Here is a 13420-nt window from a genome sequence, read left to right on the forward strand (position 1 = left end):
AATGAAATGAGTACAGAGCTTTTCTTTTCTGACCCCAGGCCCAGGTAGGGTCTGAACAATGATACCTCTAATCTCTCTCTCAACAACTGGCCAGGAGGCCCTGCGGCTGTGGCTCTCTGATGCTCAGACTTCAGGCCAAAATTCTCACCAAGACCTACAAGCCCTCCGGGGTCTGGGCCTCTCCCCTCTTTTCTGGCTTCCTCCCTCAGAGTCCTTTGAGCAGCTAACTTTAGTCTCAGGGGTCAGGTATCCCCAAATGCAGAGGGCATTCTCACCGCAGGACCTGTGTGGTGGTAGCACTGTCTCCCTGGACTGCTCTTGCCCACCCAGACCTGTAAGCTTTTACTCAGATGTCTCTCACCCCCACAGCAAGGCTCCCCAAGTCCTACTGCTACTCTCTGCTCTGTACCCCACTTCATCTTCCCTGCCCACGTCCTTCCACCACCTGACAGCCTACAAAGTCTTGGAGCTTTTTAATCCAGGTCTTCACAGCAAAGTCCCTACCTCAGAGAGTGATCATTTTGTTTGCCTCTTACTGCGGGGAACCAAAACAGCGTCTGGCCTTAGGAGATGCTAATAAGTGCACGTGGGATAAGCAGACAGTTATTATGGGTGGAATGGTCCGTCTGTGCTAGGTGCTGTGCTAAATGTGCAACTAACTCACTTAAATAGTCTTCCAATGGCTGGATAACTCTGTGGTGAAAGTAAATGTTATTTATTCTATGGCTGTTACAAAGTAAACGACATGGAGCCTTGCCCATTCTTTGCTCCCAGTCCGAGGTGGGCAGGTGGGCAGGTGGAGCCTCTCCACTCCTAGCTGCTGCTCTGCCTCTCCTGGACCTTCCCTGGGCAAACAGCATTTCCTGAGTCCTGTTCCTTCTGGCACAGAATAGCCCTGGAAGGAGAGGGCACATGCTTGTGTCTTAGCAACGGCCGCCTCCTTGCCAATTCATCAGACCCCGGGGCTAACGTGGCCCTACAGGATCTGTTACTCTGTCACATTAACCCACGCTTCTGTTTTCTGAAGGAGAGATGATGACTTTCCACAGGAACAGGTGGGAGTCCCACAGCTCCGGCACTTTGGAACGAAGTGTTCTCATTTTTTTTTTTTTAAGTTCAAAGATGGGGGCTGATGGGCCCCTCTCCAGCACTGCTGACTCCATCGGGCCTGGTGTGCTGTGGTGTACACTGCCTGCGGGAATTGTTAGCACTTACAATATGAAGAAGTGCAGAAAGCTCTGGGATGGAAATTTGAAAGGTGGTGTTGGGAAGGGAAGTCCCCGGGAGCAAGGCCTGGATGGGTTCCTGTCAGAGGAGCCAACTGCTTGGAGGGACTGAGCAAACTCTCCCATTGTCACAGTACCAGGGCTCTAGTTTCTCTTTCTACGCCCAGTCCTTCTCCAAGGGACTTTCTACAGGTGGCAATTGGAAGAATGTTTATCTGGGTGTCCGGTGACATTTCTGGGGAGATGTGAACAAATATCTGTTCACCTCAGACAAAGAACCAATGACAGCCCAACTGAAATAATGGTTCTCAGCCTTCCTAGTGCGGCAGCCCTTTAATGCAGGTCCTCACGCTGTGGTGACCCCAGCCATGAAAATATTTTCATTGCCACTTCATAACTGTAAATTTGCTAGTTATGAGTCATAATGTAAATATCTGTGTTTTCTGATGGTCTTAGATGACTCCCACGAAAGGGTCAGTCAATCCCAAAGGAGTTGCAACCCACAGGCCGGGGACCACTGAGCTAAAATAATCCATGTCTACTGTGGTAAACTTAGTTTAGCCAGCTTGAAGGAGCCCAGGCACCTCAGAGGCAGCTACATCATGGAACAGCCCACCCCAGCATGGGTGGTGGTTGCAGAGAGCTCCCCAGAAGAGTCCTGTCGCCCCTCACAACTGTTCACTTGTGGGAGTGACTTTGGGGAGGACTTTGTGAGCCATAACTGCCTGAGCTTCTCAGGGTCTTGTCTGTTCCCTTAGCTTCCTGCGTCCCCGTGGCCTCCCACTCACTCCCTTCCAGGTGGGACTGTTGTTTCCATGGAGAGGAAACAGCTACACACTAGGTATTCAGAGTTCTCTTCCCGGTGTCTGCTTTTGTCCTCCTGTAACTTTACGGAGACCCTGGGCTTGGCACCCGCGATTCACACCGGCTAGTGGGGAGGACAGGCAAACAAACAGAGCGGGACAGAGCTTCAATCTAGGAAATGCAGAGGGGCTGGCTCACAGCAGGTGCCGCCTAAACATTTGGGGACCGAATAAGGGCTAGCAGATAACACGAGGTGCTGTGGTCTAAGGAAAAGAGGTCTGAAGAGCCTTGTGGGGTGCGTGGGTGTAAGATTTAGGGACAGGCTTAGAACTGAACAATTCACTGTATGAACTGTGGATGTCATTCAAGACAGAGGGGACAGCACTGTCGAAGCCGGAAGGCATGGTTAGCTGGCTGTTTTAGAGCTAGCAAGCCGCTTGGAATGCGTGAAATGCAGTGACTAGATGGGGGTAAGGTTAGAGGCATGTCCACCAGGGGTCAGTCATGACGTTTTAATGTCATGTTGAAGTCTGGGATGAGTTCCGCTGTCAAGAGCTGGGTGTGGCTTCACCTGCAGGTAAAAAGTGTCTGAGGGTTACCTCCCAGATTTCTGGCTCGGTTCATAAGTGTATTTGGTGGGGCTGCAGTCAAGATCTGGTAAAACTTCAAGATAGTCTTCTAAAGGTAATAGCCAAAACCAAACCAAAACAACAACAACAACAAAAAAAACAAAACAGGCGGAGCTTGCGCTGGAGCCTCCCTGTGCAGGCATCCCTGCCTCACACTTTCCATCCTTCAAGGTCACAGGCGGGTCTTCTCCCTCTTGGAGGAAGAAGGAGGCTTTTTCCTGCTACCCCCATGGAGTCCATTGTCTGAGTCCCTTACAAAGGGCGATTGTCCCTCCAGACAAGTCCACCCCCAATGGGGAGCAGATGCCTAATGGTTCCAGCACCGGTGGTTGGTTCCTGCATTTTCAACCAGGGCAGGCCAGAATCCTGAGAGCGTGGGAGAGAGGGTGACAAACAGAGGTAACCCCTAGGGACTTGAAGGTGCCTCTAAATCAAAGGAAGCGGGAACCTCCTTTTCAGAAGGAGCAGTGGGGCGCCGCGTCAACTCAGCTCTCCTCTGCCTCAGTGCCTAGTAAGTCAAAGGGTCTGACAACCACGACCCACAAGGAGCACCTCGGGAGAACCACCTAAGTCTCTAGGTACGCAAGTGGAGGGCTGCAGACTCGGGCTGGCCTCCCCGTCGCGTACTCCGATGCGTTGCCGGTCTCTTTGGATACCGGAGCCTGAAGGAAACCTGAAGCTGGTTGCGCAACTCGTGGGAATAGGGGGTGGGGGAAGGGAAGCGGCAGTAGACTGTCACAGTGGCTTCTGTAGCCGCAGGGCATCCTGGGCGGCCCAGACAAGCACACTGGGTGCGCATGCGTTATAGGTACAACAGGCGACCTAGCAGGATTTCTGCGCAGGCGCTATAACACACAGTGGAGCCCCAGCTTACCCTGGGCTCTGAGCCTTAGGATAGCGAAGTGCAGGCCACCGCGGGGTCGTGGAATCGTGAGACGTGGGGGCGTACAAAGGATTGTCCCTGGACAGTTGTACTCAGTGCATGAAGTGTGCGGAGTCTGTGCCTATGTGCTCCCATTTCTAAAGGGAAGGGACCGGTTAGGGTTTGTCTTGAGTTACTGCCCAGCAAGGATGAGGGGGAAAACAGCAGCCAGCAATAAAAGAAAACGCATTTCAGTCTGGGGGCGTGCTCTCGCACTGCTGACCTCACCTTTGCTGCTTCCCGTAGGCTCAAACGCTACTTCTGTGCTGCAGTCTATATTCCCACAATTCGGGTGAAAAACCATGTTTCAAGACAGACTTTCTCTGTGTAATAGCCCTGGCTGTCCTGGACTTTCTTTGTAGACCAGGCTGGCCTCGAACTCTCAGCTGTCCATCTGCCTCTGCCTCCCAAGTGCTGGGATTACAGGCATGCGCCACCACGCCCAGCACAATGAGACTTTGAACTTTTAAGGGTTTGAATTTTTAAAGACTGTGAGACTTTTAAAAGTTGTAATGTTTTACATTTTTATATTGATATTAATGTGTGCTTTTGGATGAACAAGAAATAAAAGGTTATGACTTAGCAGTGATGTATTTGTGTCACAGGTTGACAAGGAATCAATTGTGCTAGTTAGTTGTATGTCAATTTGACATAAACTATGATTATCTGAGAGGAGAGAGCCTCAACTGGAAAAAAAAAATGCCTCCATAAGACCAGGCTGTAGACAAGTCTGTAGAGCATTTTCTTAATTAGTGGTCAGCATGGAGCCCGGCCCACGGTGGGTTGGTAGCACCATGGCCTGGTGGTCCCAGGTTCTACAAGAATGCAGCCCAAGCTAAGCCATGAGGAGCAAGCCCGTAAGCAGCACCACTCCATGGCCTCTGCATCAGCTCCTGCCCGCCCGCAAGAAGCAGAGGCCTTTACACAAAGCCACAACATCCTAGATTCGTGCTTAAAAGGCCTGGTGATGACTGTCTGGAGATCAGAGAGAAAAGGGAGGCCATGACCTGTTTAGGGGATGCTGTAGCATCAGTGAGGGGCAGGGCAGTGGAGGAAGTCTGTGTGACAGGGACAGGAGCGAGAGGGACTCGGTGACACATGAGAGGGATGGTGGAGATGGAAGGGAGGAAGGACATGGGTTGGGGCAGAGGTACAAAGGGAGAAATGACTCACCGGAATGCCCTCAGTGCCTGTGGGTCATGCAGGGTCACAGGGCTGGTTTCACCTCATCGTGGTACAGCCCACCTCCTGGCATTCCTGCTACCCGTGGGCAAGAAGGAAGTACCTCGGTCCTTAGTGGTGCGAGTGAGCTGCCACGGCACAGGTAGCTGAGGAGTCTGAGGTGGGTTGGTAGCTCAGAGTCTGTCCTGGGGGCAAGGCCCCAGGATGACAGGGAAGTGACCTCTACTCTGGGAGAGAGGCAGGGTGGGGCACCCAGCTGGAGTAGCCTGCCCTACAGAGGGCAGGAAGCATGACAGAGTCATACTTTACTGGGTAAAGGGAAGAACCCAGAAGGCAAACTCCCCTGGGCATTTCACCTAGACAGGAAATGCTGTGTTTTTAAGAGGTAATAGTCTGGGCTGCGTTGAGCGGCTGCAGACTTTTAGGAGGGATGATGAAATGTGGGTGTGTGCAGTGCGCCCCGGGCCCCTCCCCCTGCCTCCTCTACACCCCCCACCCCTCCCCCACCCCACCCCCACCCACCGCAGCTCCTCCTCCCCGCGGAGCGGTGTTATACTAAATGCGCCCGTCTGTGTGTTTGGAGGAGGAGGAGGATTATGATGCTGTGGTGGAGCCCAGGGCCTCCAGTGTACGATGCAACCGCACCTACCACTCGGCTCCTCCTCTTGGATGAGAACGAGCCTGACTGATTTTTGACGCTACAGGAGCCCGAAGTGGAGACACTGAATTTTTTTAGAGAGACATTGGATTTTAAGGAGACTTGGAATTTTAAAGAGACTGAATTTTTTTTTTTTGAGACTAAACTTTTAAAGGGTTTGAATTTGTAAAGACTGATGGTAATATCAATATGAGATCTTGAGGACGACGGGAAAAGGAAGGTTATGCTTCATAAGTGATGTGTTTGTGTATCAAATTAACAAAGGGTTGACTGTATGGCTAGTTTTTATGTCAACTTGACACAGGCTAGAGTCAGAGGACAGACCCTCAATTGAGAAAATACACATTATAGGCAGACCTGTAGGGCATATTTCTTTTTTTTTTTTTTAAAGCTTATTCATTCGTTTACTCCACATCCTGAACATAGCCCTCTCCCCACTCTTCTTCTGGTCCTACCATCCCCACCTCTCAGAAAAGGGGAGTCCCCCCCCCTTACCTCATATTAACCCACCCCAGCACATCAAGTCATATCAAGACTGAACACATCCCTCCTTCGCCAGGGCCACGCCAGGCAGCCCTGCTAGGGGGAAGTGTTCCAAAAACAGACAACAAAGCCCACGTTAGAAATAGCCCCCATTCCGCTTGCCAGAGGACACACATGAAGACCAGGCTGTCCATCGGCCACACATGTGTAGGGGGTTCTAGGTCCAGACCATGCTTGCTCTTTGGTTGGTGCTTCATTGTCTGTGAGCCCCCAGGGGCCTAGGTTAGTTGACTCTGGTTGGTCTTCTCGTGGCGTTCTTGTCCGCTCCAGCTCCTTCTGTCCTTCCCACACACACTTCCCCACGGCTCTCCAAGCGCCACTCCACATTTGGCTGTCAGTCTCAGCATCTGTTTCAAGCTGCTGCTGAGTGGAGCCTCTCAGAGCACAGTTATGCTAGGCTCCCGGCATATTCTTAATTGGTGTGGGTGGTGCCATCCCTGGGCTGGTGGTTCAGGGTTCCGTAAGGAAGCAGGCTGAGCAATCCATGAGGAGCAAGCCAAAAAGCATCACCTCTAAGTGGCCTCTGCATCGGCTCCTGCCTCCAGGTTCCTCCCTCACTGCTTCTGGTGATGACGGTCACGTGGAAGTTGTCAGCGAAGCCACCCTTTTCTCCTCAGCTTGCTTTGGCCATGATGTTTCATTCCAGCAACAGCAACCACGACAGGTTCCAGATGCTGTGGATGGAGCTGAACTGCTCAGGACCCAAGGCGTGTAGGGAGCACTTTTAGAGTCGCCCGCCTTTCTGTTTAAACGCTATGTCCATTTAGCTGTGTTTCTGGTGACACTGTGCCAGCTCCCAGCCTCACCTGCTCTGCAGCAGCTGCCCCACGCTCACCTGCTCCCAGCCTCACCTGCTCTGCAGCAGCTGCCCCACGCTCACCTGCTCCCAGCCTCACCTGCTCTGCAGCAGCTGCTCCATGCGCACCTGCTCCCAGCCTCACCTGCTCTGCAGCAGCTGCTCCACGCTCACCTGCTCCTAGCCTCACCTGCTCTGCAGCAGCTGCTCCATGCGCACCTGCTCCCGGCCTCACCTGCTCTGCAGCAGCTGCTCCATGCTCACCTGCTCCCAGCCTCACCTGCTCTGCAGCAGCTGCTCCATGCGCACCTGCTCCATGCTCACCTGCTCTGCAGCAGCTGCCCCATGTGCATCTGCTCCCAGCCTCACCTGCTCTGCAGCAGCTGCTCCATGCTCACCTGCTCTGCAGCAGCTGCCCCATGTGCATCTGCTCCCAGCCTCACCTGCTCTGCAGCAGCTGCTCCATGTTCACCTGCTCTACGCTCACCTGCTCTGCAGCAGCTGCTCCATGCTCACCTGCTCCACGCTCACCTGCTCTGCAGCAGCTGCTCCACGCTCACCTGCTCCCAGCCTCACCTGCTATGCAGCAGCTGCTCCACATGCACCTGCTGAACCGGATGAGGAGCGCTTACTAGCTCATCTGACTTTTGACACATAGGAAGGGAAACTGAGGCCCTTGACCCTGTCTTTTTTTTTTTTCTGGCTACATCGTGGATGCTCTGCTAGGTTTGGTTTCTAAAGTGCAGGGTCAGTCAAATATGGACTTTTGTGGGCAGAGATTATGAGCTTGAGACACAGACTGGTGTAAATCCCAGCTCCTTGTCTTTTTTTTTTTTTTTTTTTTTTTTTTTTTTTTTTTGGTTTTTCGAGACAGGGTTTCTCTGTGTAGCCTTGGCTGTCCTAGACTCACTTTGTAGTCCAGGCTGGCCTCGAACTCACAGTGATCCGCCTGCCTCTGCCTCCCGAGTGCTGGGATTAAAGGCGTGCGCCACCACGCCCGGCCCGGCTCCTTGTCTTTAAGATGGGATAGTAACTCCTGGCAATGGTCTCGGCATGCTGTGGGACACAGGTGGCAGGAGGCAGCTGTTCTGCCTTTTTGTTCAGGAGGATTGGGGCTGCATTCTCATCCTTCCTCACATTCTCTGCCCTGCAGGGAGCTTCCGAGAGCAGTCATGTCCGTCCTGTACCCATCTCTGGAGGACCTGAAGGTGGGCCAAGTCATCCAGGTAAGGAACCAGGCTCCCTTTGCCTAGAGTTTCTGATGGTGGCCTTGGCGATTAACTGGGAGCCCATGGGAAATCACGGGAACCCCTAGGACCCAGTACAGAGGCTGATGGGTAAAGAGAGAGTCCAGGAGTCAAGACCCATGGGATTGGAGCAATAGTGGAAAAGACAAAGCGGCCACAGTGATGTGGGTTCTGGTACTTTCCCCATCCTCTGAAGGAACAGCCCAGGTGTTTCCCCAGGAAACTCAGGGTTCAGGCTCAGCCTGCTCAGCCCCAAACAGCCTCTTCCACATCTACCCAACTCCTCTGTGCTCCCAGAAGCCTTTGAGAAATTTAACCTTTCTCCCCGATTAACCTGGATGAGAGTTGGGCTTTTATGCTTGGCTGCCATGGGTAGAAAATGCCACAGGCACCTGAGAACTTTCTGCCAGAAAAATGCTTGTCCTTTTTATGTTGTGGATGTTTTCTCTGCACTTGTGTACATGTACCTTGTGCATGACCAGTGCCCACAAAGGCCAGAAGAGGGCGTCAGCTCCTCTAGACTGCGATTGTAGATTGTGATTGTAGTCAGGTGCGATGTGGGCGCTGGGAATTAAACTCAAGTCCTCTGCAAGAGGAGCAGATGCTTTTGACCACTGAGCCATCTCTCTAGCCCCAAGAGGCCACATGTTAAAAGTATACACTTTTGATGTTTAGTTAACACTTTGTGGCTGTACATACTCATGGGGTACATGTGACATTTAAGCCTGCATACACACTGTACTGGCACATCCATTCTTACTTCAGGCTTGTATCAGTTCTTCAGGCTTGGAACACTGAAACTCCTCTCGACTAGTTATTGCCAGTCACTGCTGAGTGCGAACTGTAGTTACTCTATTATGCTACAGAGCACCGTCCATTGAGATTTGGTGTGGGTGAACCTGTGCAGTATTTGACTTTGTATGCCTGGCTTATATCATGTATATATGTAGAGGCTACACTTATATACAGTTTGGAGCCTTGAGGGTTCCAGGACACCCCACCACCACAAGTCTACAGTCATATTCGATGCTCAGTGTCCCTGCCTCAGGGGGTCTCAGGCTCTAAGAGTTCCTGGGATCCCAGTTACATCTGAGCAACACCCCATGTTCTTTTCCAGGCCCAGGCCAGAGCCTCACCCGTGATGCCTACCCTGTCGGCCCCGATGGCTTCTGCACCCCCACTTTCAGGTGAGTGAGCCTGATCCCGTTGTTCACACCATGACAGCCGCCATGCCACCACACACGCAGCACTGCTGGGCCTGTCACCCAGGCATGGGAGAGAGCTTGAGGCTCCTTTTCCCAGGACCCGGCAGGCCCATTTCTCCTGGGTGTGTGGGCTGTATTGACCCCGAGGGCGTGGCCCAGTGTTCTGGCCACTTCTCAATACCCATTTCTCACCTGTCACTTTGTGGGGACTCATGCAAATCAACCTTCACCCTTTGAGGACACACTGGAGGAACTAATGGGGCAGAAATTGGCTGATTTTGTGCCGCCATGGGCAGGGCATCTAGGGGAGACCAGATGTTTGATGTAGCCAATACAGAGGCTCATAGCAACCACAGGTCGGTCCTGCAAGAGTTGCTTAAACTAGGCCCATCTGTCTCCTTGAGCTGCTCTTCGCCCCCATCATGGTCTGTGGTTCCTGGTGGTCATGTATATGTTCTGAATTTCTGTCAACTATCTAACTGGTGTCAAAGCACTTGAGCTGAGTTCTTCAGCAGTTTAGGAGGGTTTCTGTGTCTGAGGCTGTTCCTAGACAAAAGTGCTTCAAGGCTTCGGTAGAGCTAGCCCATGCCGCTGGCAAGCATCCCTGGGGCACATGGCGTGCTCAGGGGCCCAGGTGGTTCCTAGTGAACTTTCCCAGCTTCACAGAAAACGAGTGGCCCTGGGCTAGCTAAAGTGGGCTCTGTATAGGCCCCCCGAGTGATGTCTTGCCTCTCTCTTACCATCAGAGTTGTATCCAAACCTGGCAGAACTGGAGAGTTACATGGGGCTGTCCCTCTCTAGCCAAGAAGTTCAGAAGGACCTGCCTCAGATTCCAGATGGTGACAATGTAGGTATTTGTCTCCTGCCTCAGGTGGCCACTAAACAGCCTCTTGGTCTTGCCATTTGAAAAGGTGTGTGTGTGTGTGTGTGTGTGTGTGTGTGTGTGTGTGCGCGCCTCGTGCATGCTAGGCAATGCTCTCTCCTTACCGAGCCACATCACCAGCCTCATTTCATGCATCTTAGTTGGAGTTTAAAAGGTCAGGGATAGGGACTACGTTTTATGATCTGGAGTCCTCGTCAGTTACATGGGTTGTAAGTACTAGCCCCGGTCTTCAGCTCAGCTCTGTATCTCCAGACAGAGTCTTTTGCAGGGGAAAAGCTTTTAATTTTGATGAGGTCAATTTTTTAAAATACTTTTTCCTTTCTTTTCTTCAATTTCCTGTCTAAAGAATTTTCCCCCAAGACCTGGATCCTAAAGATTTTCTCTTTTACATTCTTCTGAAATGGCTACAGTTTTTACATTTAACTTTATAATTGAATTTTAATAGATTTTTTTGGGGGGGGGAATGTGAAGTTTATGTCATGGTTGTTTTTACCCCTGGCTGTCCAAGGCTGAAGTGGCTTCTGTGGAGGAAGTCCCCTACCTTCAACTGGATGCTGACCTCTGCCACAAAGCGAGTGTCCTCCACACAGTAAAGGTCCCTCTGGATTTCCTAGGTGGCTGTTGGCCGAGGCGCCCAGTGCCGGCTGCGTTGGGTACCACGGCAAGAGACATCTTTATCATGCAGCTCCTCACAGTTTCTTCTTTCTGTCTGAATTAGTGTCACTATTCCCATCCCATTGTCTTCCTCCTGAAGCTGTGTTACCTTGACTGTGTGGTCCGAGGACTCAGCAGCTTCGCCAGCTCTTCAGTGTGAGCACGCAGGACACCTGCTGGCTTAGGTCTTTGTTAACGTGCATCAGGATTTTTGTCACCTTTGGTATACAACTTCTAAGTGTGTCTTGTTAGACTCACACACATCTCATTTTTTTCCCCTTTATTTATTTATGTCAGGGTGTAGATAAACAGTTGAGTTTCTGTTGCTCAGGCTTGACTTCTAACTCCTGGGTCCTTGGTAGCTAAGACTACAGGTTTGAGCCACCATCCCAACGCAGTTGGTTTCTTTATGCTGACATTGAGCTCCAGGACTTTGATGAATATTTGTAGTTATTTACTTATAGGTAGGAATTTTAGATTTCTGCAGATATTCTAATGCCATGACCATCGTGCCATCCTTTCACAGGAGCAATTACATCTTCCTGTCCTGTATCTCCCTGTCCGTTTTCTTGCCTTGTTGCACTGGATGGTCTAGTCGTGTGTCTGGTGAGATTGAACAGCCTTCTCTTTTCTGTATCCTAGGAGGAGCCATCCATTAATTTTTATTTTTGGTTCAAATTATTTGGTTTAAGACGAAGTCTTAAGACAAAGCTAGCTAGCCCTTTCATCTTTGCTGGCTCACTGTTTACTGTGAAAATGTTTTTAAGTGAATTTTAGGTAGATCTCGTCTTTATTAATTTCCTTTGGAAAATAAATGACCCCTTCCTGAACCCAGCTTCCTTTTTCCCTCGCCCCTCATGTTCAGGGGCATGGATTTGGATGCCCTCTAGTGGCATCATTAAGCGCTACACCCTCTCAGCCTCTGCAGTGTGTGTGTGTGTTTGTGTGTGTGTGTGTGTGTGCGCGCGCAGAGGAAAAGTCAGGGACGGTTCCATCCTTTTACTCATCCCTACCTGGCTGACCTGCCCCTCCCCACTACTGTGCCTGCAGACTATGGTCACTAGCCCTGGGCCTGGCCAGGTGGTAGCACCGGTATCTGGAAACAACCTGGGTGTGCTGCGTGCAGAGATCAAGCCTGGGGTGCGTGAAATCCACCTGTGCAAGGATGAGCGTGGCAAGACCGGCCTGCGCCTGCAGGCTGTGGACAAGGTAAGCAAGGTGTCTGTGGAGGAACCCGTGGAGCAGAGTGTGTCCCTCTGGGGCTAGACAGCCTTGTTAGAGCCCCAGGGACACAAGTTCCCCCCTAGGACAGTTGCCCAGCAGCCGGAGATGGTATAGTGGTTAGGGACCTCCCCTCCCAGGGCTCAGAGAGCCTCTGTCTGCAGCAAGGAAGGTTCCAAGCTGGGACCTTAATCTCTGATGCCTAAAGGCTGTGTGTAGTTGCAGCAGGGAGACTCTTTCAGCCCCATACAAGGATCCCGTCACTCAGAGTCCCCTAACTCCCTATGGGTCTGGCTTCCTGATGGCTGTAGAGAAAGCCAGCCGCATGTCTTTGGGAAGGGTAGTGCAGGACTGATTGTGATGCTGAAATGCTGATTCAGCATACTTTGTGTGGTCTGGTGTGTTTACAGGGGTAACCTGGGTATCCCCTGCAGATCTTAGGTGCCACCACACCGTAAGCTCACAGGGTATGGGGAAAGAACATTTTAGCGGTCGGGCCTGGGCTCAGGCAGCCAGGGGTGCTGATTCTGGGGTCCTGCTTCCCAGGGGCTCTTTGTGCAGCTGGTTCAAGCCAACACCCCTGCATCCCTTGTGGGGCTGCGCTTTGGGGACCAGATCCTGCAGATTGACGGGTGTGACTGCGCCGGGTGGAGCACACACAAAGCTCACAAAGCATTGAAGAAGGCATCCGCAGAAAAGATTGTCATGGTTGTCCGGGACAGGTCAGTCAGTAGCCAGGTCCCAGCATCCTCCCTGCCTGGCCCCAGCCACACACCACAAGCCCAGCTCACTGTCCCTCTCCCCCTGCCCCAGGCCGCTCCAGCGGACTGTCACTATGCACAAGGACAGCTCAGGCCAAGTTGGCTTCGTCATCAAGAAGGGGAAGATTGTGTCTGTTGTAAAGGGAAGCTCCGCAGCCCGGAACGGACTGCTCACCAACCACTGCGTGTGTGAGGTGAACGGACAGAACGTCATCGGGCTAAAGGTAGGCAGTGGTGCATCCCTGCCGGGAAATGCAGGCACCGTGGAGACAGCTGGGGTGGGACTGCTCCTGTCTGCATGGTCTGTGGAACCTGCCAGAGCCTCGACTTCCCCAACCTAAGGTCGATGGGGCTCCAGCATTGACTTTGGGTGTGGAGCTCAGAGCAGTGTCAATCAGGATGAGGAGGTGCCTCGTAAGAATTCACTTGTTACTAACGCACAGCGTGTGCCAGTGGGGTGTTATAATGCGTGGGGACACAGACACCCAGGCGGCTGCTGGCCACAAGGACACCTTCTCCTCTGTGTGGTACTTCTCTCTGGTGGCTCATCACGTTCGACAATAGGGTCTCCCTCTAGGAAAATGACTTGGAAATCCATTTGTGGGCATTATTGTTCAAGGAGGGTGGGTGAATTCTCTCTTCAGAGCCAGAAGGTACACGCGGCTTTAGGCACATGCTGCAGAGACGAG

General features: G+C 52.1%; 1 protein-coding gene across 3 annotated transcripts in view; it reads left to right on the forward strand.

The window, feature by feature from the left end:
• The window catches only part of SDCBP2 (syndecan binding protein 2), a 29330-nt gene that overhangs the window by 13668 nt on the left and 2242 nt on the right, over positions 1-13420 (forward strand). For 2 of the 3 annotated variants that reach the window (XM_084777962.1, XM_084777961.1), the window contains 6 exons: positions 7914-7986; positions 9125-9194; positions 9959-10059; positions 11800-11958; positions 12517-12692; positions 12784-12955. In XM_084777962.1, the coding sequence (XP_084634088.1) occupies positions 7933-7986; positions 9125-9194; positions 9959-10059; positions 11800-11958; positions 12517-12692; positions 12784-12955 (732 nt within the window). In that variant the 5' untranslated portion in view covers positions 7914-7932. Of the gene's footprint in view, positions 1-2032; positions 3238-7913; positions 7987-9124; positions 9195-9958; positions 10060-11799; positions 11959-12516; positions 12693-12783; positions 12956-13420 lie in introns of those variants that run through there. The other variant, XM_084777963.1, reaches the window with a different exon arrangement.

This window comes from Acomys minous (assembly GCF_964271855.1).
Source record: "Acomys minous genome assembly, chromosome: 3".
NCBI classification, from domain to species: domain Eukaryota; kingdom Metazoa; phylum Chordata; class Mammalia; order Rodentia; family Muridae; genus Acomys; species Acomys minous.